Here is a 25749-nt window from a genome sequence, read left to right as displayed (position 1 = left end):
GACCGAGCTGCAGGCTGGCAAAAACCTCATGTGTACACTCAATTCATGGGCAGAAAGCCCCGAAGCATTGGACACTGAGCAGATCAACTCCATGTGTTGCTTGAAATAATGTTTGATTCAAATTCATATCCTAGGACCATCGTCCCCACCCCAGTCTATCTGTCTATCCTAGTTTCCCTTCAACTTATCCCAAAACGAGCTGGGGGCCTTTTCGACCGAGGGTGACAGGATGATGGTATTCCAAACGATCTCGCCGTCGATGTATAGGTTGTACTTGAGAGTGCTCTGCTCATCCTCTGCCAAGTTCTCGATGGTCAAAGAGCCGAACTTGGAATTGCCAGAGTGAATGTACCTATGAATGTCAACATGGAACCTCCAGCAGTCTGTGACTGCACTTACTTGAGTGACACGTCTTCGTCATCGGTTTGCCTATAGCTCGGCAACGGCGAAGCAAACTGGTTAAGAGGGCTGCACGAGAACTCATACGCGGCGGCGCTCTCTGGCCATCTTCCGTCTGCGGGAGGGGGGAACTTGGTGGCCGCAAACTCGTGACGATCGCCAGAGACGACAACAACACCGACACCCCTTGCGCCAGCATCCCACATGGCCTCAAGAACTTTGCGTCGCTCCACTAAGAAACCTCCCCATGTATCCTTGCGGTTGATGGGCCAGTTCTTGGTCAGAGGGATCGACGAGGCAACGATCTTCCACTTGACGCCCTTGGGCTCAGGACGGTTCAGCCAGGCGAGGAAGTCTTCCAACTGCTCAGCACCCAACATGGTCTTCTCCGGGCTGTCGGGAGGAACGTCATTGTCGGATCGGTACGAGCGTGTATCGAGCATGAAGAAGCTTGCGGGGCCCTGGACAAACTCAAAGTAGGTGGCGCCTTGTCTTCGGAGGTTCGTCGTCCCGGCAACGCGAGCAGGAGGGGGGTTGGCCAGCTCCTGGTAAAGGTGCCAGGGCTCGATTGCGGCTCGGTACACGCCAGTGGTGTTTGAAGACCAGTCGTTGCCAATCTCATGGTCATCGAGGACGTGAATCCAGCTGAGGTTCTGCGCTACGGGTGCCCAGTCCGGAGAGGCATAGACGTGGCGATACTTTTGGCGGTAGTCCTCCTCGTTCTTGCCCTGACGCTTGGGCACGTCAATGTAGATGAAGTCTCCCAGGAAGAGCATGAATTGCGCCTGCAAATTAGGCAAGACTCGCGCCAGATGGCGCATGCCCGGAATCGCCAGGGGGTGCTCGAATGGATTGTACGGGAAGCGCGGGAGGATGCACGAAGTCGACAGGAAAGTGAACTTGTTGTCGTTAAAGGTCGACATCAGACCGGCTCTAGGCGGGGCGACGAACTCGCCGCTGTGATTGTTGGACGTGCGCCATTCGTAGATTCTCTGCTGGGAGTGCTTCAGGGGAACGGTCAAGGTGGTCGCAAAGTCGGTCGTGTTGTCGGTGAACCTCATTCCACCACCAAGCTGCCACATGGGGTTGTCAAAGGGCGGCTGCGGGTCCTTGATGTGAATTTCAAGAGTGACGGGCATCTTGGCTTGGTCGGGTTCGCGAATGACGAACTTCGCCTCCGTTGGAGAGACATAACCAAGACGCACAAAGGAGAGGTCATCGACCGGGTGGTACTGTCGAACGCGGAACAGGAAGTCGGCCGTCATTGCGACCAGGGCCAAGTTGATCAGGAAGGTCAAGATGGAGAGAATGGGACTGGTTGAGCTCGGCGTTCCGGCAAGAAGCGTCTTCAACGGGCTGGACTTGTCCTTGACGATGATGGTCTCTTCGATTTGGATCTCCTCGGCGACGACATGGCCGTTGGTGCCTTCCGCGCCGTCGACATCCTCGGCAATAGTTTCTTTGACGGTCACGTCAACGTCGTCCTCCACCACATCATACTTTGGCTCATTAATGTAGCCAGACACGAAGGAGGGCACAAAGACTGCAAAGAGTGCGAAGATGCTCATGGGCACAGCAGCCTACACCATGATCAGCACGATGCGCCAAGCCTGGAGAGTCAAACGCTCGGGAATAAGTGGAACTTACTGGGCCGGGAAACTAGAGTTGCATCCAATGATTAGCGACCAATTGCTAAAAGAGGAACTTGAAGAACTTACCCATCGCAGAAAGAGGTACGAGACCACTCTCAACGCGATTGAGGATGTGGTTGCAATACGCGTCTGAACCGCCATGACGCCGAGAGCTCCGTTGAAGTGGGTAGATGTGAAGTGGAAATTAGCAGTAGATGGTGAGATGGAGAAAAGATTGAACTGGTGGAGGAATAAAAAGTTTGCAGGGATCGTCTGTGAGAGGAAAACAAAAGGCAAGAGCTGCCTCCCTTGCAGCTGGGTATTGGAGAGAAAGGACGAGACAATGGAAGAAGGTTTGATAGAAGGTGGTAAGGTAGGTCGTCCGTGGACCTGCCCTCTCAGAGGTGGATGGGAAGCTCAGCCAGACGTGACGTGACAGCTTAGCTGACCTCTGGAGAGATGAGGTCACTGATTAATGAAATGCCCCGTACGCGCTGAAACACCGATGCGCGATAACAAGCCACCTCCCGCCTGTATGTGAGCGTGGCTGGTGAAGAGCTCCAAGGTACCTTAGGTGCGTGGGTGCTTAGCGGTAGCTATGGGGACTGAACAGAAGGTGCCACCTTGTTCTCCCGCAGACTGAGGTGTGCAGCTGCTTCCGCTTGGCCCGTGCGTGCTCCCAAGGGGCGTGTAGCGGCGCCAATTTTCCGCGCCGAACTTTCAATCGTGGCCCGTTCTAAGTGACCCTTTTGGCGACAGCTTGTCCGGAATCCCCTGCTGCAAGAGTCGACGAGAGATACCCTCACGCGCCCACCCAGGACTCTCCCCACGCTACAACACATCATGAGGGTGTCCGCCATTGCCTGCGGGCTTTTTGCCTGCTTCGTTTCCCAGGTCGCTGCCACTGCATTGACCTACAAGCTCCACGCCAACGAGAAGGCCTGCTTCTACGCCAAGACTCAGAAGGAGAACGAGAAGATTGCCTTTTACTTTGCCGTACGTCGACATCAGCCCCATCACCACCTCGAAATTCTGCACCAAGCTAATCACGATGCATACAGGTCCAATCTGGTGGTTCTTTCGATGTCGACTACACCGTGACCGGACCGGGCAACAAGATCATCCTCGATGGAGTCAAGGAGCGCCAGGGCGACTTTGTCTTCACGGCCCAACAGATGGGTGACTACGAGTTCTGCTTCAACAACGAGATGAGTACCTTTGCCGAGAAGTTTGTCGACTTTGAGATTGCCGTATGTGGTCCCCTCCCAACTTAAGCAACATTGCTGACCCCTTGTCAATCCAGGTCGAGAACGAGGTTCGCGCTCAGCTTCCCGCCAAGCAGGGTGCCTCTCCCGAACAGCACTCCACCCTCGAGGAGACCATCTTCAAGCTCTCCGGCCAGCTCTCAACCATCTCGAGAGGCCAAAAGTACTTCCGCACCAGGGAGAACCGCAACTTCAGCACCGTCCGCAGCACCGAAGGCCGCATCATCAACTTCAGCATGATCCAGTGCGCCCTCATCGTTCTGATGGGAGCTCTGCAGGTTTTTATCGTTCGCTTCTTCTTCCAGGGCGCGCGCAAGGGCTACGTATGAACGGGGCAACGATCAAAAAAAGTTATTCTGGATTTCATCGCGGCGCGGGGGAAAAGGAGTCACCAGGGACTCGTGTATATCACACGTAAAAAGAGACTTGATGTGGCTCACGGTATGAGATATCTACGACGATCAAAATTCAGCGCTGTTGTCATGAAGAAGGGGGAGTCTACGGGTTGACCGGTCCGTGAATGGGAGCTCTCTGAGTACATGTAGCACTGGCACCACTAGTGGACTTGATGAATGGTTTAATGAATGCCTTCCCTAGATTCGAGGTTTCTTTGTGATAAGGCTATCCTTGGTCCATGATCTTTCTGCCCTCCCAAAGTGTCAGGGCCGAGAGCTTGAATACTGTCAATGCAACGGACGGATCAAATTGGCCAGGCATCCACCTTTATTAACCTTCAGGGGTACAGGTGCCAGCCGCTGCCTCTCTCCTCGCACACTGCTCTTCCACCTACTTTCGCACCTTGAGCCGTCGCAATTGTGCCAGAGACATTGATAGACGGCGTCGACCACTTCCTTCAACTGCCTCAGATCCAGTGAGCTGTCGGCGACGTCTGATTGGCCGAGACTGTGGCTCGTGCACCCAGCCACGGCAGGCTGCAGGTGGACCCGCTGTGGTCTTTCCATCTCGGGCGGCTTGAGCTCATGAGCTGCGATAGCAACGGCAGCCTCGCGTGCGACCCGTGTAGGTCCCCCTCTAGAGACTTTGCCTAGACAAATCACAACCTGACGCGCATTCCCCCAAGACCAGCGATACCTATGGACCCGAAACCGCATACGCAAGCCCAATCCGCCGCACCCACGAGCAACACCAAAACAACACACCACCTCTGTTGAGGTGGATCGCGACTCGTCAATGCCGAGGGACTCGCGCCGCAGCTCCAGCCCCCCAAAGAAGCACAAGGAACAGCCAAAGGAGGAATGGTATATTATTAAGGATATTCTACAAGAAAGGCGAAGCGGCTCGGGCATTGAATATCTCGTCGATTGGAAAGACAACCCGGAAACCGGCGAGCGATACCGTCCCACGTGGGTAAGTCTATTAGTGCCCCCCCCCCATGTTCATCAGAGCTGTTGCTGACCCAAAGCAGGCCCCAAGCAAGGACGTCACTTTGAAGGCGATATTCGATTGGAAAAGAAAACTCGACTTGCTCTATCAGGAGGATCACCCCGCGCGCTCAGGACAATCTGTATCGCGAGACGTCCAGGGTGTCGTACAGCAGGGCTCACCGGCGCATACTCCGTCCATCCGCTCGATCGACAGTAGTCAACCTGTGCAGACGGCAAATAGACGCAGGAGACCGCAATCTAGGCAGTCGGAAGACCTGCAGGATCGAGACTCGGACAACGACCCGAACCCACCGCAGCAGAAGCGATACCCTAGTGAGGTTCCTTCCTTGCTGTCGTCGGCTTCAGAGGTTGATACTGACGCTGCCTCGGATGTTGCATACAACACCACGGCCAGCTTCTTCGTGGCGATTCCCTCAAAATTAGATCGCGACTTTTCAGAATATATTAGCATATCCGACTCGCAAGGGTCGACCTCGCTCGGCTCTCAACCCATCTCGGCCCTTGAAGACGAGGACAGCCAAGTTGTGATCACGGAGAGCCTCAGTCAAAGGACTATCCCCGACTCGCAAGAGTACTCGGCATTCGATACCCAGGACTCACCGTATTCTAGCAAACAAGGAGCTTCGACTAGCAACAAAGGGGGTGCCAACACCGAGCGTGAGATCTCGGATTCGCAAAAGCAGTCTAGTCTCAGGACCTCCCTGAGTAAGTCTACGGATTCCCAGGCCCGACTTCTGAGTGCACCGGATCACCGTTCACACTTCTTTGTCCGCCGGACGCCCTTGGAGTCGCCTCGTCCGTCTTCTCAGGATCACCCACCGGCGCCGGTATCGTCGGGTTACATCCCTTTGACACAGAACAGCCCTCAACCAAGCCAGGGCCCAAGCTTTGACCTCGAGCAAGCCTCACCTTTTCATCGGCATTCCATTGCAGAGCCTGCAGCAGCATCGCAGCCACCTCGACGCGCCTCACGTGAACACGACTCCCTTCCCTCGGTCTCTGATACGTCAATTCCATCGCATCAGGTCGACGAACTACAAGTCGTTGAACAGACTGAGGCCTCCGCCATCGGAGATTATCCCCAGGAGTCACAGTCTGCCAGGACGCCTATTTTCCACACCCAGCCTGCCTTTGATTTCGACACCTCAACTTCTCAAGCGACTTCCTCGGCGAAGAGCACGTCCGACGGCACCTCCAGCAAGTCGCAACGACACACCGACAATCAGGAGTGGGCGACTGAGCAAATCATTGCTTGCTCTGATACACGCCCCAGCCAAAACACCCAAGCCGCTCAAGTCGTTCAACCTCTCCCAGATATTTCCGCAAGTCAAAGCTGCGCAGACGGGCACGTGGTTCCCGACACCGTTCGTCGAAGACCTTCACGCACGATACGCTTCAGTGCCACGGTTGCCAGCTCAGAGTCGCCTCCATTCGCCTTTTCTCAGGCAATCGCCGCTGCACCATCACAGCGCGGCGAGGACGAGGTTTCCGAGGCCGATAGTTTTCAGACTTGCTTCGAAAGACGGTCACTTCCTCCTCATCCCTCGTCACCCAACAGGTCTCAGGACCATCGGCCGCTGAGTCTACCTCCAGCCATGCATACTTCGGGCGACGAACCACTCTCGGCGATAGAGGAGCTGATGAGAATTCAAGAAGCTGCATTGCAAGGCACATTGACCGAGGGAGGATTGACGAGTCCGACGACTGAGTCGGCCCAGATCCGTCAAGATGGCGCAGGCGACCTCGCATTTTCGGCACCCATGGACCACCCATCCATCCAGATCAACTCGCAGCTACCTCTCACAGGAGACTGGAATATGGGCGAGCCAGTCACGTCGTCTACAGACATGCCTGGACTTGTCGGTGCCCCCGTCGAGCCAACGATGCAGCCTCTGATCCACGAAGAGCCCCAGACAGCTAGCATGGGAGACATCTTCCCCAGCAATCTCATGCCGCCTGAATCGGCCGAGCAGCTGCCCATCACCATATCCCCCTCAGACATCAGCAGATCAGTCGAGCCTGAAGAGGCCTCAAACACACTTCCTCAACCCGATGACCATCCTATGGACATGCTGCCGGAAGACCAGACCACCGCAGGCGACCAGAGCACTGTAACCTCGCCAGACATTGAAGAGCCGTACATTTCGGGCCCTCCGACGGCCGTGGATCAGAGTGACTACCTGGTCACGCTCTCGTTCCCAGCAAACATTCGGCCCCTGTACCGGAGCACCATCAAGGCCTATCGCAATGTGATTGAGCAGTTCACCAAGGACATGCAGTCTGAGGAAGAAGTCGTCGATCAGAAGACGGTGGAGTCCATTGAAAAAATGTTCAACCAGCTTCGCGACATTTGCGACGTGCCCGCACTTCTTGACGGTGCTTCTATTGACGCCTTGTCCGCAGAAGACCTCAAGAAGCATGCCATGGGCACCAATAGCAAGTTCTTCTTCGTGGGCAGATTCCTCGAACGACTGCAGACGAGCCACAAGAAAATCCTCATTGTCGCGCGCGATATCAACATTATCGGGTACCTCGAGGCCATTGTCGGAACTGGGGAGATGGCGTACTCTCTGAAGGGTCTGCATGAGCTGGAAAGCCAGGACGAGCATTCTCTGCTCGTCGTTCTCGTACACGCCCAGCAGGCTCTCGTTGACGACCTGAGCGACTTTGACGTTGTCGTTGGATTCGACAACGGTGTCATGCAGACAGACCTTGTCGACCAATGGGGCAAGATGAATGGGAAGAAGCCGATGCTGCTGAGGCTCACGACGACGTGCTCTATCGAGCATCTGGAGCTACTGTTGCCGTCGGACTTCAAGGGCTTGATGCGTCAAAATGCGCTGTGCATCGCCGTGTGTCAGTCAAGAAAGATGAGCTATCTGGACGAAAGAGATAACCAGGGGGTGATGATTGACCACTACGCTGCTTCGTTTGCCAACCAAGCAATCCTTCCCGACCCCGGCTTCGACTGGGACCCCGAGCTTATCCCCTCCTCTGTTCTCGATTTGTACTCCAGCAGTCAACCCGAGAGTCAGGCAGAGGAGCCAACCCGCAAGCGCAAGACTGTGAGTTGCCCTTCACTTTTGTAAGATTGGTGCTAATCGAGTGTTTAGGATGCCGAGCCGCAGCAAGCTGTCAAACGCCTGCGAGTTAGCCCTCTTCCTGGACAAGAGCCGGGAGACATTGACGCAGCGGTTCGCAGTCAGCTGAATCCTAAACCGTCACAACTACACATCCAAACAACGCAGGAGCACCTGGATACTCTGACGACCAAGGTAGGGAGCGTTGACTCGGTTCAACATGGGAAATGTGCTGACAAGTGGATAGGTGTCCGAACTCAAGCTTCAACTAGAGGAGGCGAACACCATGGAATCCAATCTCAAGAAACAGCTCACCAATCTCTTCAAAAGAGTCAAGAGCTACGACGAGACCACCAATTCCATTCAGGCGGCGCACATGGCCGCGCTTCGGGAACGAGCCAAGTTCGAGGCCGAGCGGGATGAAGCAAAGAGAAAGGAGGATCAGGCTCTGGAGAAGAGCCGTGAGTGGCAAGACAAGGCACAGGCTTTCGAAGAGCAGTTAAAGGTGAAGAGCGCCACTCTTGAAGAAGCCCTCGTCAACGCCGGTTCCGTCGCGACGGAGACTTTTAAAGAGAAGACATCAGAGCTCGAAAAGGCCTTGGCCAAGGTGGCGGAGCTCGAGAAGAAGCTCGAGAGCCGGGACGGCGAGCTAAGCTACGCAAGAGACGCCTATCAGACAGCCAACCATTCCAACAGCGAGCTCTCCCGCGAGAACCGCGAGCTCAAGGAACAGGTTGCCGCGATGCAATCGTCGGCCCCGGGCAACCTCGCGCAAGTCCTCAACGTCACTGCCAATGCCGGACAGCAGGTCAAGGAGATGCAGAGGCAGATTACCGAGACCAAGGCCATCACCAAGGACCGCGAAAAGGAGCTCGCGCGCGTGGAGAAGGAGCTGAGGGCGCTCAAGAACGGACGCAGAGAGACGAGGCAGCAGAGCGTTCCTCGAAGCCCGCGGTTGAGCGTCATGAGCCCGAGGACGGGACGCGTGGCTGGTGGTGGTGGTGGTGGTTCGGCTAGTCGTGGGACGTCGCCTACGCCGCATGAGTCTGGCGGTGGTACGCCTGTCGCTGGCCTGCAGTTTTTTAATAACTCGGCCAACAACAGATGGCCCCATTTGCGGGACTGAGCGTAGATGGGGTGTCCCTTTTCCAGCAAAAGTTTTGCATGGTTAAAGGGTCCCAGTACAGGATTAAACCAAAGAGATACATATATGCTAGTATACCCTACTAAAGGGTAATTACGTACAGAGATATTGGCGAAGGGTGAGCTTTTCTACGTACCTATGTACCTGAAATCAACGGGGGGTGGTGGTGTTGCGTGGCGATGGGGTCTTGAGGGTTTGGAGATTGGGAGGAGAGGATGGACGTCGTTGTCTTGATTTGTATGTGTACCGTGTTATCGAGGGGCTCGGTTTATGGTTCCCTTACTCTTAGAGAAAGATACCATTAAGGGGTTTCGCTGTGTTTCGATGCCTTGGCTCTGGGGGTTGCGAGTGAGCTGGTTAGTAAATAGATGGCTGTATGCTGCAAGGATCTCTTGGTGGGTGTCTCGGTGGTGGTGAGGAGTTGGCAACCTGTGACTTGGTGCATTCGAGGCGTTGCATTCCGGAGACGTCGGAATGCAGGTCCCAGTGCTCCCCACTGAATTGGCTCAATTGCCTGTCCAACGTCATGACTGCCTCCCATGAAAGATGATTTTGGAGGTTTCATGGAAGTGTAGAGGGACAGTTTGAACAGCGGGAGCTCGAAGGGCTTTTCGAATAGCCTACCTTATGCCGAATCAACGAAAAGATCCTTTCATGATGGGTTATCTTGGGCAGATGGGGAGTCTTTCGTATGTCAACTTCTCCTACATTCGAGGAGCATCTCTATAGCTTCGCAGATTTTTCAGTAGTAACATATGAAATTGAGCAGAGGTCTAAGATGGTACATGGGACTTTGATTGGGAAAATCACACAATACCAAAAAAAAAACTCCTCCCCCGTTCTATCAGACTTCTCACACACAGACACAACACACGCGGCAAGCAGACTCTGTCGGGTTTGCTCCTCCCATTCCTCTCTTCTACTTCCTCTTTGCTCCTGTAGAAATATACAAGTTGGATTTCGAGTTTTGATGTTTTGGTTGGCCCTAGCCGGGGTGACGTCGGTTTCAATGAATCGATTTAGGCCCTTCCGTTATAACCCTCTTTTCGTTTTGCTGAACTAGAGAAGATGCAACAATTTAGTTCTTCTCCTCGGGGTAGATGTCCTCCTTCAGAGAGACGCCGAGCTCTTCCCTCAGGGGCTTGAGCTCCTCGAGGTACTGCTCGTACTGGCCCTTGTTCTCGACCTTGGCCTTGACGCCTGTTTGGGTTTGTGTCAGTTGGGAATTCGGTCAATCGGTTGTGCAGGGCCCGCGGAAGCCGAAACAGCGGTGCACATTGCATGGCTGCAACGACGAGACCTAATGGGGGGAAAGAAGAATGCATACCCTCGAAAATGCGGACGGCGGTAGCAAAGTCGTTGACGCGACGGGCGGCCTTCAGAGCGGCGGCGACGACGGAGGGGGAGGGGACCAAGTCGTAGGCGAAGGCGTTGTTGAGGTTACGCTGTTTGTTGCGGGAAAAGAGTCAGCCTCGCCCCATCAGACCACTTTGCCGGGGGTGGGTAGGTAGGTAGTAGGGGGACTAGGTTCAGATCCCGAGGGTCATATTGTCAGAGGCCGTACCTGAAGCTCGAAAACGTCCTGGACGCCATCGAATTCCTTCTCGAATCTATGGTCCAAAAGTTAGCGGTGCCAATTGAGAAACGAGTCCGAGGGTCGAGGGGGGTCAATGGCTTTGTCGCGCGGATGGAGGATGGAGATGGTGGCATGATGGTTGGCGGGCGAAAAAAAGGCCCAATCCTTCCCAACACCCCCATCCCTACCGTCCCTCTCGCCCGAGAGTTTCCCTCCAACCGCACGACCCCCCCTTCGAAAAACCACACCCCAATCCCAAGATGTCGAATTATGGCTCACCTCGCGCTGAACTCCTCGAAGGTCTCCTCGGCGTGATCGCCGGAGCGAAGGCGGGCGCTGGTGCTGAAGTTGCTGGCGGCCGGGACACCCGCGACGATGGGCAGGAGCATGCCGGAACGGGCGACGAGAGGCTGGCGGATGGGGTTCGCGCGGAAGAAGCTGGTCGAGCCGCGGGCGGCGACGCGGAGGATAGAGGCAGACATTTTTGGGGGGTTTTCTTTTTCGATTAGAGAGGAGAGGTAGCAAGCGGGTCGACCGAAGGTGGGAGGGCGGGAGGTTTGTTGCGTCGGTGACGTTAGAGGAGGAGGATTATTTTTTTCGCGAAAGCTACGGGCGTTTCGTTCGGGATTGAGTCGGATGATGTGGTTGGAGTGGTTTGGTAGGCACGAAAAAGGATTGGATTCTGCGAGATTTTGATCGGATGACTAAGCGGTAGCTTTTGGGTGCTTTTTTGGGGGGAGCCCAATGAGCTGTGAAGCTCCAGGCCGTGTGAATTGTGTTTCGGCTGAGGGTACCTGACGTATAATCACCAGCGGATGAACACAGTGTTTGCGGTGTTCGCACGAGTGTCCATCATCAGGCCACTGTGGACGATTCTCCCCCGAACCTGGAAATGGTCATACTCATCCTCCAGGCTCTCACTGGTTCCCCAGAAACCCTGGAAAAAGGTGTATGGTGTTTCTTCAACCTTCCCCCCGGGATGTGACAGCCCATTGGGACGCGCGAACCACGGGGATTTTGTTCGGATCTCGTAAGGCCCCCCCGGGGGTTCCCGCAATGGACACGAGGCACCAATTCCCCGGGCCGGAGTTGGGAGCAAACTCAAGGCTCCGTTGCACCGACCGTCCCATCCTCACAACCAAGGTACACACGCTGCACGGCTTCTCTTCAAGGGGGGAAAGGCTGATTGGGACGGAAGGGGGAGAAGACACGGGGCCGGAGGTGACCGGACCAAGAAGCCGGAGATTGTGACGGCATCCAGCACGTTCCCCCCATCGAGATTCGATCATCGTGGGAGACAGCTGATTAGTCTCGACTACAAGGTCAATTGGGTTGCCGGAGCCGAGGAACAATTGTGTTTTATTGACCCTCCTTCTGCTTGCATAGGCAATCTGTTATGGATACGGGATGCAGTCTACAGATAGTACAGACGAAAAAGACCTGACTCTCGTCTCGTCCCGCGACGTCTACGCTGTGCAATTGGCAACGTAGCCTAAACTTCCGAGATTGCAATATGCATCACGAGCAGTCGAGGTACTCGGTACATGCGGCCGTGACGGTTGTTTTGGGGCTAGGTCGAATTGGCAGTGGGTTAGCCCGACTGCTAACTGGACCTTGTCCAGCGTAACCCAAGGCCTCTCCAAAGAGTAAGACCTCTCCAACAACCAACCTGCAAGGCCTCCAAGACTGGGTTGCAACGGCCCGCGTTGTCTGCAGGACGTTTTGTGGTGTTGCCAAGGTTAGAACAGGCATTGGAGAACCGCAGTATCCGGACGACGTAAGCCCAACCGGAGCATCTATCCAGTCAATCAAGACGATGAATAAGGTACAGCCCACGGCCTTTTACGGCATCTTGTTCCCCGTACTTTACGTCTCCTGTATCCGTAGGTAGGTACTTTTTAAGGTACTCAGGCGGACAGACCGGTGACATAGTCGGGTCACGTGTTCGCCTACAGCAGTAGCAGCAAGGTACTCCGTACGGGTACAGTTCCTTGGAAACGTCGAGTGGACGTGGGTGGATACGCTGGACGACCAGGTACCCAAATGAGCATAGGCCCAGGCACGGCCCATGATTGGCTACGCTAGGGTCTGACAGCGAATCACATGCTGCACGATCAAATGAGGGCCGCGAAAAAGGCTGCGCAACAAGTACAGGGTACCTTGACCTTCTGGATCGGAATTTTCCCCTTTTGACCATCTCAACAACTTTTCGCATCGCCGCCTGCTGCTGCTTGCTTGCTTTGCTCGTGTCCTTCCCCGTCCTCCTTTTTTCTTCCCTCTCCTCATAAGCCAACTCGTGCCCGTGGCGTTTTCCCGTTGTCTGATCACCTCCCTTCCGACCCCTCCCCGCGTCTCAAATTCTCCAGACTTTCATCGGGTGTACCGCGGCGGGTAGAGAGAGCGAGAGAGCGCGTTTCTGCAATTCTTCTTTTTTTTCTCCTTCTCTTCCCCTACATTATTTGTCGTCACTCCTTAGGCTCCTGCCTCTTTTCTGGGCCGTGTCGATCGAACCGCTCTGCTGCTGCATTGCTGAGTAGAACACACTCTACTTCCTCCATCCCATCAACCCGCGTCTTCCGTGTCGAGTCCACAGGGTAACCCCCATCGAAAGACCCACGGTAACCGAATACCTTGTCGCAAATCTTCGCAAGTAGATAATCGCGCCACAACACCGTCTTTCTCTCGTCTGCTCTTCTCTCCCATCGAGCTCGACGAAAAACCATCAACCTTCAAGATGGCGGCCACTCAAGCACCTTCCTCGTTCTACGAGCAATTGCCTCTCCCCACGCTCGACCGCCCCTTTGGCATCCACCTATGGCCTCTTCTCGACAAGGTCTGGACTCCCATCGTGGGCTACCCCGTGAGCGAGTTCAGATTCCAGCCTGGCGTCACGCCCATGTCGACCATCAAGCAGGCCGGCATCTTCGTCATCATCTACTACACCATCATCTTTGGAGGACGCGAGTGGATGCGCAACCGCGAGCCTTACAAGCTCAAGGGTCTTTTCCTCGCCCACAACTTGATCCTCACCCTCATCAGCGCCGGTCTCCTCGCTCTCTACATTGAGGAGCTCCTGCCCACTGTCGTTCGCAAGGGCATCTTCCACTCCATCTGCCACGCCGATGGCGGCTGGACCCAGCCTCTCGTTGTTCTCTACTACGTACGTTCCAATCGACTCGCGCGCCGTTGACACCAGCTGACAAGCCTAGATGACCTACCTCACCAAGTACATGGAGCTGCTCGACACCGTGTTCCTCTTCCTCAAGAAGAAGCCTCTGAGTATGCGCACCTCCCCAGCCTTGTGTAACCCTCAAGACTAACACTCTACAGCGTTCCTCCACTGCTACCACCACGGCGCGACTGCTCTCCTCTGCTACACCCAGCTGATTGGCTCCACTGCCGTCTCATGGGTTCCCATCACCCTCAACCTCGGCGTCCACGTCGTCATGTACTGGTACTACTTCCAGAGTGCCCGCGGTGTCCGCATCTGGTGGAAGGAGTGGGTCACTCGTTTCCAGATCATCCAGTTCATCATCGATCTCGGTAAGTTGCACGCCTCAGCCCGCGCGTCGACACGACTAACACCACATCCCAGGCTTCGTCTACTTCGCCTCTTACACCTACTTCACCTCGACCTACTTCCCCTGGATGCCCAATGCTGGCGAGTGTGCCGGTGAGGAGTTTGCCGCCTTTGCTGGTATCGGTATCCTCAGCTCCTACCTCGTCCTCTTCATCTCCTTCTACCTCGCGACCTACAAGAAGGGCGGCAAGTCCCAGACCCGCAAGTCTCTCCGCCGCATGAGCCAGGCTCCCCTCCCCGATCCCCACGCCGTTGCCTCGGCTGTCGCTGGCCACTCCAACGGCAGCGCCAAGGCCAGTGGAGCCAAGACCAACGGCTCCTCTACTCCTCGATCCCGCAAGGCGTAAAATCCTTTGCCAATCTTGGAGTGCCGTCCACGCTGTGGAGTGTATATATGCGGATGACCGTACAGGCATCTGGAGGTCTTTGTTTGCCGATATGTACACGGCTTAACACGTTTGGATGTGACGAGACACCAAATTCTTGGCTTGATGGCATGCCAGGCCGCGCGCGACTACGACTTTTTTCTTCTTTAGGCGTGGCCTTTTCTTCACAACTGTGTATTACTGCATCGTTCCCTCGCTACTGGCGAGGCAACACTTTGAAAACCGAAAAAAGAGGCCCTGCTGTGACGAGCAGTGGGGGCCCCTACAGTCGGACGTGTATGACGACCTGGGAGGCTGACGACGTTTGTATGTTTGTGCCTTTGGCGAACTGGGAGGGGGTTGGGCATCATTGCAGAAAAAAGACGAAATGATCTTACTGGGCGATTGCAGCAAGAAGAAAGGGCCTCACGCTCTTTCGCCTGGGAAGGAACAAACTTAGAACATTTGTAATTTTCCTTGTGTTACTTTGTGTGTCATAGATGGAGTGGTTGTCGTTCGCCTCAAAGCTTTTGGGGGGACGGGCTGCTCAATGATACTAATAACTCTTTCACCACAATGCATACCTGTCTCTGGCTGGTGTGAAGTCTGGGCTGTTGGTTTATCATCTGGCAGGCTTTCCCCTTTGGAGGACTAGACTTGGGCGGTGTGGTTACTCACGCCTGGCCGCATGGTCTTCCTGGATGGTACGTTTTATTCTTCTTCTTTTTCTGCTCCTGTCCCCTCAAAATGATGAGTCCTACACGTTACCCAGCTCACTCAGACGCACCAATGTGCGGTTGCTGAGAAAACGTTTGATCACGTCTGATTTTATTTGGAAATGCTCTTGTTTCTTTCATGGATATTTTTGTAGACCAAGAAAGCTGACTTGTCTTTTCAGGGGTAATCTGCCGAGGTGTTGCAAGACATGGCTCGGCTTTGATGAATGGGATGTAATAGGTAGAAGAATACGATAAGATTTTACTTAATTTTGTGCCCTTGTGCCTTGGCGATGCTGGCTTGAGTGAGGATGAGGTCTTGAAGGCTTGCTGTGGAAGAGATCTTGACTTGACATAAGGCTGAGTGACTTCCCCCTAGCGACGTGGTGAGGAAGGTAGAAGGGGAGATGCGAGACTTCTTCGCCCTTGATACGGCTCCCTTTTCCAAGAACTATCTATCTTCTTTTGGGGGTTTGTTCATCATTTCCGAAGTTCATATCATGGGAGGGCAGTGTTTGATCTCGGGGATGCCATGACGTTGGCTCGAGACTGACAGAATCGCTTCTAGGGGTTTCCTCTGGCTTCCCATCCGAATTCTGAACAGAAAGGACAGCTCCCCCCATTCGAGAGAATATCAGTATCCTGATGGGTTGGGTTCTGAGGGGGCAAGGGATCAGTATCATGTCGGAGCAAGCTTCCGGTTGGTCTTGTTCGATTTCGGAAGGGGTGCGGGTGCATCATGATAGCAACTAAAGTCCTAAAACTTGAGTCTGAAAAGCTCTTCAGTCGTTCAAGCTAAATCTGGGGATGAACATCGTCCACTTCTATCCAGATTGACGCTCAGAGCGCAAGAAAAAAAGGGGACGACCCGCATCCTCATCCAGCCAGTCTCCCAAGGTCTTCACCAACACCACCATCATCATCACCACTCGGTTCGAATCCCGCCACCGTCCCCTCTTTCGCCATCCTTACTCAACCATTCCACCACCAAAACATATCCAACTCAATCCAAAAGAAATATATATATATAAAAAATCAGTTCGACGCTCAATCCCGCCCCATTACAGGACGAGACCCCGCGCTACCCGAGCTTTACCGCCGTAACCACAAGGCAGCATAGGACTCGAACCCCGTCGGTGGGTTATTGTGGTAGTATTTGTGACCCTATGACTACGGCACGCCGTCCGCTTTTACCATTGAGCCAACTGGAGGGGGGGTGTTGGCTCGGTCAACTTGTGGTTGGGGGATGTTGCGGTTCTCTGAGCTAAGGATCTTTTCCCACCGGGGCGTGGGAGGAAGGTTTTGGTGGCGGAGGTGGGAAAAGGAAAGAAGGGGGCTGCCCGGGTTCGTTCAGGATCGTGGGATGGAAGGGTGTGTGGAAGGTAGAGGTGAGGCACGGGAAGAGAAAAGTGTGTGGATTGTGGCGGCGGCGGTTATGGGTCGTGTGTGTGTGTGTGTGTGTGCATGGACGTCGCTAGAAGGGATGAGATGCCACATCCTACATGGGCCCTAAGAATAACCCTGGAAGGAGGGGATGACAGTGTCCCACGAGCAGAGGGCGATGCCATCGCCAGCAAGAGATGATTTTTTTTCGAAATGCCGCTCAACACACCATCAGCGCTCCACAAGTACAGGATAGGGGAGGGTTAAAGGGGTTGATACTATCGCGTCCTTTGATCAGAATCTTGCCCCCCTGACCAAAGTCTGCTAGTCAACGAACCTTGGCCAAACGAATGAGGCCTTCGGTAATTAAATACGATTTGCGACTTTACCATGGGGGGGCCGAGGGCCGGAGACTAGTAGACTCAATGTGAAAAGCCGTCTTCGTTATCCAGAGAGAGAGAGAGAGAGAGAGAGATACATGCCCTCTCGTACTACTCCAAAGACTCTAGATACCTTGAACACGGTGGCGGTACCCGAGTCGACGACATCCCTACCGTATTTACCAAACGTGATTTCCCAACTTAGTGGTTGTGATGAATAAGTTCCCGGCGTAAAGAGATTGACTACCCCCCCCCTAACGGGAAAAAACTACTCTTGCAAGATCGAAGCATCGATCGTCTTTCCGTTCCTCTCAACAACAGCTCAAGTACAGCAAAAGGAACGGATTATCATGACGACGAGGAAAGGGCTCAGCTGGAAACGAGGACTCATCCACGGACCCCATACAAGCAGCCCGGCTCTGGCGGCGAGCATGGCAACGGACGTCAACACTTTTCCGTCACAGCACATCAAAAGCAGAAGACTGGCAAGATCTCTCAAATGGCATCTGGAATTCATTCCATTGACTCCTCCGCCTCCTCAGCGAAAAAGGCTCTTCACAATATTCATTACATGGTTTGTTCACCTCCGCCTCCCGTCTCCATCTCGTTCCCCGTTTGAAATGCCGTCTTGCCCCAGTCTCCTCCAAGAGTGGGAGAGAGAGGGGAAAGGCCTCTCAAAGTAAAAAGCACGCGTGGGTGGAATTACTTGTTACATGGTGTGGTCTCTTCCTTTCTTGTATCAGGTCCGTCTCTCGATTCCATCTCCAGAGACCATCCCAAAGACAAAACAAGCTGTGTGTGGGTGTGGGTTGATAGTGAGTCAAGGTTCGAATTCGACAAAAAAAATCTGTGATGGAAAAAAAAAAAAAGCAAGTTTTGCTGCCCAAGATTTCTCCTCGGAACAGTTTCGCAGCGGCCGTTACGCCTGGAAACAAGACGGTGGCCCTGCTATGTTTATCACTCAATCTCTTTTTTTCGCGAGAAGACGATCGATTTGAGTGAGCGGGGCCACCGCCAGACCATAGTCCTAAAATGCATCTCATCCCTCCAGCCAACCCGCCGTGTCCCTACCAATCTTGAGAAGTTTAAGGTTGAAGAGATATGCAACGTCGATTGCAATCAGAGAGTGAGGAATGTGTTTGTGTGTGATGTGTGCGCGATTAACCAGACTGGTGGCACTGAAAGCGCTGTGATCGGGCCATGGAGGCCATGTTGGTAACAAAAGAAAGAAGCGAGTCAGTCTTGTTTTAAGAGGCTGATTTGTGCCAGGGAGAGCGAGCTGTGTGGGGTGCTCTGTATAGTCACTCGGATTTTGGCCTGGTGCCAGAGATGACTTTTTTTTGTAGTTCGGCTGATGGATGCCAGCATGGATATCGAAGGTCGTAAGTACGTAATGGGTCATGATCCATTCGTTATGGGCGACAGCCGAGATGGTTATAGTTGGCGCGAGGCCAGGCGAAGTTTGGCGTACACCACATCAGACCGCTGACGGGAATCAGCAGGACTGATACAGGAGTAGCGGCTCTCCGACGTTTTCGATTTCGGGAATGGTGCACTTGAGGTCAAATGCCTTGGACAGCACAATCTTGAAGATCTGTAGGTGGTCAGTCAGGGTGGGACTTTGGCGCAAAAGAGCGACTCACCTTTTGCACGTTGATACTATGGCTCGTGCTGGAGAAGATCAACGCGGCGCGCATTGCCTTGGCGAACCGGCGAGCCTGTTCTGTTAGCGTAGGAGGACGACAGAGACTACTTGGTGACGTACCTGGTTCGAGATCTCTTCTTGGTCTTCTCTCGGGAAGTTGACAAAATGGTCATACTTGGTGCCCACCAAGATGGGGATGGCCGTCTTGTTGAAGCCCCTGCCTTGCCTGTACCACTCCTTGATGCTGTTGAGGGTGCTCTTCCGTGTCAGGTCGAACATGAATAGAATGGCGACGGCGTCGTTGCAGACCAGCGGAAGCATGTTGACAAACTCGCGCTGGCCGCCCAAATCCCAGATGGAAAAGGTGATTTCCGTATTCCGGATGGAGATGGTCTTCTCCATAAAGTTGACGCCAAGCGTCTGGATGTAGTCCTCGTCCCAGCTCCCTTCCACGTACTTGACCATGAGACTGGTCTTGCCGATTTGCGCATCTCCCACCATGCCGACCTTGATGACGACGTGGTTGCGACCGTTGCTGGCGGCAGCTTCCGCACCGGCGCTGCTGCGCGATGCGTGGTCGGCGTAGCCTTGTTGCGCGCCGGCGCCGGAAAGTCCAGAAGCAGGCCTCGAGATGGAAGGGGCGTTCATAGGAAGTGGTGGTGTGTTGTAGCGATCCGAGTGCTGCTCTTCGGGTCGCGGGGATTGTGGAAGGCCATGGTCGAGGGACTGACTTGACTGATGATGCTGGGGCTCTGGGTGATCGTATCCATTGTTCTGGGCCACTTGAGGGGAGGCATCAAAGGCACCGATGGTGTCGTCGGGGTGAGGCTGCGCAGCCAAGTGGTCGTGATCCATGGTGTCGACTGCGTCGTGGAACTGGGCCGGTGACCCCGCTGACAGTGTTGAGGAATCCAGCGTGGAGATTCGAGAGTGCGGGACGGGAGGCTCAGTGTCGAGTAAGGGGCCGGAAAGATGACGATGCTGGAGTTTGCCGGCTTGCAGATGGGCGAGAACGACTGACAGTCGGCGCCTTGTCCCAAAAGAAGGTTGAGGAGAGGGCCGGGGGAGTGGGCGGCAGGTTTCAGTTCAGGCCCGACGATGGCTTCATGGAGCGCTTGCCAGGGGCGGCGCGGCGATCGATAGGGTAGCGAAGGGGTGAGTCGAAAACGGGCTACTCGAGATGGTATCTGTCGCTGGTTAGGATTGGCGACGTCGACGCAACTCGTGGAGGTGAATAGGTGAGGTGGGAGAGAGAGGGAATGAGTGTTCAGGCAAAGATGTCTCACCTAGCCTCTCCACACACACGGAGTCCAGAGGAGGAGAGGAGGGACAGGAGCGTGGTATGGACGGTACGGGACCTTGAGACGGTGCGGTGCGGGAACAAGAGAGGGGATTGGGCGATGAGTTGAAGCGGGGGTTGCCCACCTCGATCTGGAGTCGAGCAATGAGAATAATGGCCTTGTATTGGACCAGATAGACGAACCGGTAGTGTGTGTAGTTGCAACAGGCAACTGGTGACCGAGTTGCAGGAGCCGGGCTGAAGCTTGACGATAACAGGAAGCCCTCGTTGCGTTGGCAAGGCTGGGTCCTGGGGAAGAGGAGACGAGGTTGAAATGAGCCAGGTTGTAGTAGACGGTGAGGCAAGACAAGGCGAGAGAGAGAGGAAGGGTCAGGTATCGACGACGGGACGGGATGGCGATGAGATGCGGCGTTGCGGTACGGATACTCGATGGCAGAAGGAGCTGGAGGTGACGGTCATGGAATGTACCGAAACGGGCCCAGGGCAGAACGGGGGGGAAGTCAGGGTATGGGGATGGATTAGCGGAGATCCAGGCCAAGCACGAGCAACCAAGCACTGCACCCGTGGATGTCAATGTCAAGCGCCAGGGAAGTTGTGCGCGTTGGGTGGACTTGAGATGGCGGATTGTGGATGGATAGACGGGATGCTGAGGAGATGCTTGTGTGACTTTGTTGTGCAGTGGTGCCCCCGTTGTCGTGTTTTGGTGCCAGAGAGGGGGGGGAAGATGGATGTCAGTGCAACATAACATGACGGAAGTACGTACCCACCAAGGAAAGGCACGCCGCACGCCGCGCAACTTGGACCAGTAAAGGGAAGCAAGCGACTCTTTGGCTCTGGGTATGTCCCTCGTAGGCGACTTAGCGGAGCATTAGTGAGGGACGCCAGCGCAGGAAAGCCCAGGGAAGCCCAGGGAAACGGCAAGTCAGGGCCCTCCCCAGGCCCGTGGCGCTTATGGCAGATCGAGGAAGGGAGGTGCGACAGGGAGAAGGGGGCAAGGAAGCAGCCAATTACAGAGTGATAATGGCCGCTGGGGGTGGATACACTGGACATTTTGTCGACTGGCAATGACGCCAAAATTTCACAATTGGACCACGGTTGTGTGGAGAAGACGCGAGACGGACGCGTTTTATGTATTTCTGTGGTCTAATCCTCCCACACATGTACATGCACACAATACGGCATCATGGTATGGAGTACCTTACCTAGGTACCTTAACGCCTTAAGCACTGGAGTGTTTGCTCAGCTGCCCCATGCACCATGGGCGCATCTCCCTTTCTTGCACTAACATCTCTAGCACCTTGTGACGGAGATTTGGTGCTATTGCCCTTCGAGGATTATGGATGATGCATCACGGGCGGCGGCATTTATGGAATCGACACACACACACACACAACTCATCCTCGTTTATTAATACTTGCCAATTTTCTTCCATTTTTTTCGCTTCCTGTTTTTCAGGTCCACTGACTTCAGGCGAAGCTGAAAGAAGCCCAACAGCCCACCAGTCAGTGGGACTTGACCGGGACATTTGACGGTGGACGGATACACCGTTTTTGTCTCAGTGGCCGTACGTTCAAACGGACCAGCCGAGCCTCCTCAAGGGCCCAAACAAGGCACAACTTTCGAGGGCGGTGAGCCTCTTGTCATCAGTCGTCAGTCGTCAATGTGCGGTAATCACGTCTGCCCGACTTGGAGTCGAGTCTCTTCCGTCTCTGCGCCTAAACAACACCACTCTTGTTGACAGCGTTCGGCAATGTTGATCATCAGAGACGTTGTTGTCTGCGACGTGACATTGGCCGATTAATTCGTGCAGCTCCAGCTCGTTGTCCGGTAGAAGTGCACAGCGCCCAATGTCAATAGAAAACTTCCCCAAAGTCAACAACCCCCATCACCCACGCATTACTTAAGCCAGCGCACGCGACATGGGACGATGCACGGAGTCCCGGGCCCAGACTCGAAACCTCAGGCTCAGCAAACAAACAGGCCTCTGACCGCAATTCTAGAATGAGGCTATTGCCAACTCTATCTCTGCCTTGGAAACAGACCCCGATCGCAATTGTGCAGGGCGCACGAGATAGCCACGCCTTGTCAGTTCCGCAACAGATAGTCCAGAGCGAAGGAACAAAACCAAACGAAAGAAGAAAGAAATAGGGCAAGAAGTTTTGAAAAAGGGAGAAAAATGCAGAGGATGCAAGACCGATGAGATCGAGGCTAAAAAGATCCCGCCATGCAATTTCGCAGGCACGAAATGGGGAATTCATGCAAACGGCATGAAGCCGTTTAATAGTCCACCACGGTCACCACGTCCGCCCAGTCCACCTGGCACCCGCCCGAAATACCCAGACCAAGAGACGGGACACTCCCGGATGGCCTCGCAACGGACTCCTGGCCCGCTCCGTCCGAGGCCTTGGGTTCATGCCCGGCTCTCTGCGTCGTCTCTCGCTTCCTGACCGCGGGGCTTCCCTGTGACACACTGCCTAGGTAAGGTACGGATAGACCCAGACTGAAAGACAGAGAGCCTACGGATAGAGGGCTCTCCTCGGCTTCCTCTCCTATCGCTCTCTCTCCAACCCAGCGCGGTCTCTTATCGCCCTGCATCCAATGACCCCAAGTTGGCTCCTGCGGCCCCGGGCCGATGGCAGTCCGCTCAAACATGCATGACTAAGGCGAAGGCGGTTCGAGAAACCTCCTCCCTGATTGGCCCAACAGCTTGGTGTTTGACGATTCGAACCTGGAAGAGTTCCCGGTCTCGGCAGGCGGTACGTACCGATAACCTATCAGCCGCCCAGGCCCCAAATTCCCCCGGAAGCTCTAAAGTCGGACGTTCTGACCTCATTATCTAACACTCTCAAACTCCCAAAAAACCACCACAACCACCACCACCACAACGCCCTCTCTCTTTTCACGACGACGTAAAACCTCAACAATGGCCTCAATTGCACGCAGCATGAGGGCAGTCCGCCCCTCCGCCCTCTCCCAATTCACAAAGGCCGCTCCCCGCGCCTTTTTCCCCCGTCCCGCGCAGCGCAGCTTCTCTACAACCCCCAGCAGTGAGCTCTCTCCCCATTCAAAGCTTCGGCTCCCCACCCGAAGACATGTAGTACCACCAAGACTGACCACTTCGGACCTGCTTCCGAACCACCACGACAGGCTTAATACGCAAGTACACAAAGGACCACGAGTGGATTGACCTCAACGCCGACAAGAAGACGGGCGTCGTCGGCATCTCCGAGTACGCCGCCGAGCAGCTGGGCGACGTCGTCTACGTCGAGCTCCCCGAGGAAGGCACCGAGGTCGCCCAGGGCGACGCCATCGGCGCCGTCGAGTCCGTCAAGAGCGCCGCCGACATTAATGCCCCCATCAGCTGCAAGGTCACCCAGGTTAACCTCGGTCTCGAGGAGAAGCCCGGCACCATCAACAAGGTGCCCGAGGACGACTCCCACGGCGGCGGCTGGATCGCCAAGGTTGAGGTTGACGAGGCGGGCGTTCAGGAGCTTGAGGCGCTCATGAACGAGGAGGAGTACAAGGCCTTTACCGCTTCCGAGGATCACTAGATGGGTGAAGGAGGGAGTGAGAGGGGGGAAAGGTTTGGTTAGATATAGGTAGCCGGCAGTTCAACCGGGCAAGTGTGTCTGTACTATACACCGACGCCAAGCGGGTATTCACTTTCGGGGTTTGCGGTTCAACAACGTGGTAGCCACCAACATAGAGCAATGAGAGATGATGGTCATCAAATAGTTCCACTTAGGGGGAACAGTCTATTTTCTTCCGATTGTGTCTCTTCCGGTTTGTGTCATGAAAGTTCGTTACGCAACGGGGTTGGCCGCCGCCGCCGCAGTCTCCGCCGTCGCAATCTGATCACCCGGCCGCACCTGGTTGATATCGTCGAGGATCTTCTGTGCGCCCCCGTCCACCAAATCCTGTGCCACGAGCTTGCCAAAGTCATCGGCCTCCTCCCGTGTCGCAATCGCCTCGATCCTCTCCGCGTCCACGCCCTGCGTGCCGTCAACGTGCACCACCGTCGCCTTGAGGCGCAGCTTCTTGCTGCCGTCGACCTGAACCCAACTCGTCTCCACGCCAATCGGCACGCTGCACCCGCCCTCGAGCGTGCGCATGACGCTCCGCTCCGCAACGCACGCCAGCATCGTCGGCTCGTCCTCGAGCTCCCGCAGCACGCTCAGCACCCTCTCGTCGCCCGCCCTCGCCTCGATGCCCAGCGCGCCCTGTCCGACGGCGTGCAGCGTGCCGCCGTTCTCCGAGTCGAGGTACTGCGAGATGCGCGCGCCGTAGTCCATGCGCAGCAGGCCCGCGGCGGCGAGGATGATGGCGGAAAAGGGGCCCTCCGGGTCGTCGCACTTGCGCAGGCGGGTCTCGATGTTGCCGCGGACGTCGGCGAATTTCAGCCCCGGGTGGCGGCGCTTGAGCTGCGCGATGCGGCGGATGCTGCTGGTGCCGATGACGCTCCCCTCGGGCAGGTCGGCCAGGGTCTTCCAGCGGCCGCTGTTTTGGGCGAGGAGGCCGGCGTTGAAGACGACGACGTCGCGCGGGTCCTCGCGCTTGGTGACGCAGCCGAGGGTGCAGCCGTCGGGTAGGGTGGTGGGCATGTCCTTGAGGGAGTGGATGATGATGTCGAGCTCCTTGGCCACGAGCTTGGCCTCGAGCTCGTTGGTCCACAGGCCCTTGCCGCCAAAGTTGTAGAGCGCCGTGATCTGGTCCTTGTCGCCGAGGGTCTGCATGCTGTGGATCTCAAAGGTGGCGTCTGGGCGGGCTTTCGAGAGGCCTTGGACGACGATCTCAGTCTGCTTCATGGCCAGCGCTGACCTGCGCGTGCCGACGTGGATGGGGGTGCCGTTACCGGCTGCGGCGGGCGGTGCGGCGGCCATTGTGAGGGGTGGTGGTGGGGTGTGTGTGTTTGAGGTTGAAAATTCGTCTCTCAGTGCATCTGACAGTCGGGTTTTGGGAGGTTCTTTGCCGGGTCGAACGAGGTCAATTGCGAGTTGATGGGTTTGAGGTGCGCGTGTATCGAACGACGGGAACGAATTTTGGCTTCGGATTCTGGGAAGTTGGAGTACTCGGCAGGGAGGTAGGAGCGATGGCGGGGGTGGAGGGGTAGCACCGAAGCACGACGGCTTCGGTACTGTGACGGCACTGTACCCAGCACTGGGCATACAGTGCCCGGGGCCCACTTCTTCCGCCCGCATCTCCGAGCCTCCGACTGCATCCCGTCAGATCCTAGCCGAACTTTTGCCCATCTTCTCTCGAATCAAGCGAGGATCTGGAGCATGATCGAGCAGGATCCTCTGCGAAGCATGGCCTTGAGAAATCCGGCTTCGGCATCTTTCAGAGTCGGCTTCGGCTCCCTAAAGTTGGGCATATTTGAAGACCTCTTCCGCTCAATTGCCTGAAATCACACAGAGCTCTGGGTGTGCGTGGGAGCATCCGCCCTCGTGCAGGGCAAACACCTCTGACGTGTCGAGTCACAGAATAGGATACGACGCGATGTTCATGATTTTTTGGAATTGCTCCTAATTTCCTAATCTCCTTGAGACAACACGTTGTGACCTACAGTGACTCCCTCGCTCAGGGGCAGAGTCCTCGTAATGCCCGATGTGAAGAAGCTTAGGTGGGGATCGAGGAGCACAAAGGAACACTGACTCCGTGTTCTTGTTCTAGGCGACCTCAAATTGTGACGATAATCCGTCGTTCCGGGCCCTGACGTGGTCGGCATGCTCTCGTCGTCGAGTCCTTGTTGCACCCGCGCCGTGGACGTGGACGGGTAACTTTTGTGCCTCTCGAGATTGGATTGCGGCAAGTTTCAACGCAGATGACGCGGAAGGACGCAGCTGTCAATACGGCATGAGTCTAGCATCGCTAGGTCGCCT

At 55.3% G+C, this 25749-nt stretch overlaps 9 protein-coding genes across 9 annotated transcripts; 4 read left to right on the top strand and 5 right to left on the bottom strand.

Moving 5' to 3' along the window:
• Positions 1 to 87: 87 nt before the first annotated feature.
• Positions 88 to 2517, bottom strand: BDP81DRAFT_477176 (PhoD-like phosphatase). Its single transcript, XM_060594809.1, has 4 exons — positions 2118 to 2517; positions 2047 to 2058; positions 400 to 1979; positions 88 to 352 (listed from the first exon to the last, which is right to left on the bottom strand). The coding sequence occupies exons 1-4, from the start codon at positions 2190 to 2192 to the stop codon at positions 169 to 171; spliced, it is 1851 nt and encodes a 616-aa protein (XP_060451350.1). The 5' UTR covers positions 2193 to 2517; the 3' UTR covers positions 88 to 168.
• A 159-nt stretch (positions 2518 to 2676) lies between these two features.
• Positions 2677 to 3892, top strand: BDP81DRAFT_337226 (emp24/gp25L/p24 family/GOLD). Its single transcript, XM_060585971.1, has 3 exons — positions 2677 to 3026; positions 3092 to 3280; positions 3334 to 3892. The coding sequence occupies exons 1-3, from the start codon at positions 2874 to 2876 to the stop codon at positions 3622 to 3624; spliced, it is 633 nt and encodes a 210-aa protein (XP_060451349.1). The 5' UTR covers positions 2677 to 2873; the 3' UTR covers positions 3625 to 3892.
• A 594-nt stretch (positions 3893 to 4486) lies between these two features.
• BDP81DRAFT_388244 (uncharacterized protein) lies at positions 4487 to 8907 on the top strand (the record flags this gene model as incomplete). Its single annotated transcript, XM_060587077.1, has 4 exons — positions 4487 to 4663; positions 4722 to 7766; positions 7815 to 7976; positions 8029 to 8907. The coding sequence occupies 4 exons, from the start codon at positions 4487 to 4489 to the stop codon at positions 8905 to 8907; spliced, it is 4263 nt and encodes a 1420-aa protein (XP_060451348.1).
• Positions 8908 to 10003: 1096 nt separating this feature from the next.
• Positions 10004 to 10983, bottom strand: BDP81DRAFT_388243 (cytochrome c oxidase subunit VA; the record flags this gene model as incomplete). Its single annotated transcript, XM_060587076.1, has 4 exons — positions 10004 to 10125; positions 10253 to 10370; positions 10490 to 10535; positions 10781 to 10983. The coding sequence occupies 4 exons, from the start codon at positions 10981 to 10983 to the stop codon at positions 10004 to 10006; spliced, it is 489 nt and encodes a 162-aa protein (XP_060451347.1).
• Positions 10984 to 13235: 2252 nt separating this feature from the next.
• BDP81DRAFT_306349 (GNS1/SUR4 family protein) lies at positions 13236 to 14428 on the top strand (the record flags this gene model as incomplete). Its single annotated transcript, XM_060583266.1, has 4 exons — positions 13236 to 13661; positions 13711 to 13780; positions 13832 to 14044; positions 14097 to 14428. 4 exons carry the CDS (start codon positions 13236 to 13238, stop codon positions 14426 to 14428), a joined length of 1041 nt encoding a protein of 346 aa, XP_060451346.1.
• A 3992-nt stretch (positions 14429 to 18420) lies between these two features.
• Positions 18421 to 19425, bottom strand: BDP81DRAFT_444067 (P-loop containing nucleoside triphosphate hydrolase protein; the record flags this gene model as incomplete). The annotated part of the gene is made up of 3 exons (XM_060591781.1): positions 18421 to 18519; positions 18569 to 18643; positions 18691 to 19425. 3 exons carry the CDS (start codon positions 19423 to 19425, stop codon positions 18421 to 18423), a joined length of 909 nt encoding a protein of 302 aa, XP_060451345.1.
• A 215-nt stretch (positions 19426 to 19640) lies between these two features.
• Positions 19641 to 20718, bottom strand: BDP81DRAFT_2063 (uncharacterized protein). Its single transcript, XM_060582610.1, has one exon. The coding sequence runs from the start codon at positions 20616 to 20618 to the stop codon at positions 19857 to 19859; it is 762 nt and encodes a 253-aa protein (XP_060451344.1). The 5' UTR covers positions 20619 to 20718; the 3' UTR covers positions 19641 to 19856.
• Positions 20719 to 22793: 2075 nt separating this feature from the next.
• Positions 22794 to 23421, top strand: BDP81DRAFT_388240 (glycine cleavage system H protein; the record flags this gene model as incomplete). Its single annotated transcript, XM_060587075.1, has 2 exons — positions 22794 to 22917; positions 23018 to 23421. 2 exons carry the CDS (start codon positions 22794 to 22796, stop codon positions 23419 to 23421), a joined length of 528 nt encoding a protein of 175 aa, XP_060451343.1.
• Positions 23422 to 23673: 252 nt separating this feature from the next.
• On the bottom strand, positions 23674 to 24750 carry BDP81DRAFT_444065 (porphobilinogen deaminase; the record flags this gene model as incomplete). The annotated part of the gene is made up of 1 exon (XM_060591780.1): positions 23674 to 24750. The coding sequence occupies one exon, from the start codon at positions 24748 to 24750 to the stop codon at positions 23674 to 23676; it is 1077 nt and encodes a 358-aa protein (XP_060451342.1).
• Positions 24751 to 25749: the final 999 nt, after the last annotated feature.

Source organism: Colletotrichum phormii, assembly GCF_030913505.1.
Source record: "Colletotrichum phormii strain CBS 102054 chromosome Unknown BDP81scaffold_1, whole genome shotgun sequence".
NCBI classification, from domain to species: domain Eukaryota; kingdom Fungi; phylum Ascomycota; class Sordariomycetes; order Glomerellales; family Glomerellaceae; genus Colletotrichum; species Colletotrichum phormii.
Note: the sequence above shows the minus strand (reverse complement) of the source record. Positions and strands in the feature narration are given on the sequence as shown.

Coding starts and splice junctions, on each gene's coding strand:
- BDP81DRAFT_2063 (XM_060582610.1), bottom strand. CDS start 20,618: ATGTTATGTTGCACTGACATCCATCTTCCCCCCCCTCTCTGGCACCAA.
- BDP81DRAFT_477176 (XM_060594809.1), bottom strand. CDS start 2,192: ATGGCGGTTCAGACGCGTATTGCAACCACATCCTCAATCGCGTTGAGA. Junction 353..399: donor GACGAAGACGTGTCACTCAA/GTAAGTGCAGTC, acceptor TGACATTCATAG/GTACATTCACTCTGGCAATT.
- BDP81DRAFT_337226 (XM_060585971.1), top strand. CDS start 2,874: ATGAGGGTGTCCGCCATTGCCTGCGGGCTTTTTGCCTGCTTCGTTTCC. Junction 3,027..3,091: donor AGATTGCCTTTTACTTTGCC/GTACGTCGACAT, acceptor CGATGCATACAG/GTCCAATCTGGTGGTTCTTT. Junction 3,281..3,333: donor TTGTCGACTTTGAGATTGCC/GTATGTGGTCCC, acceptor TTGTCAATCCAG/GTCGAGAACGAGGTTCGCGC.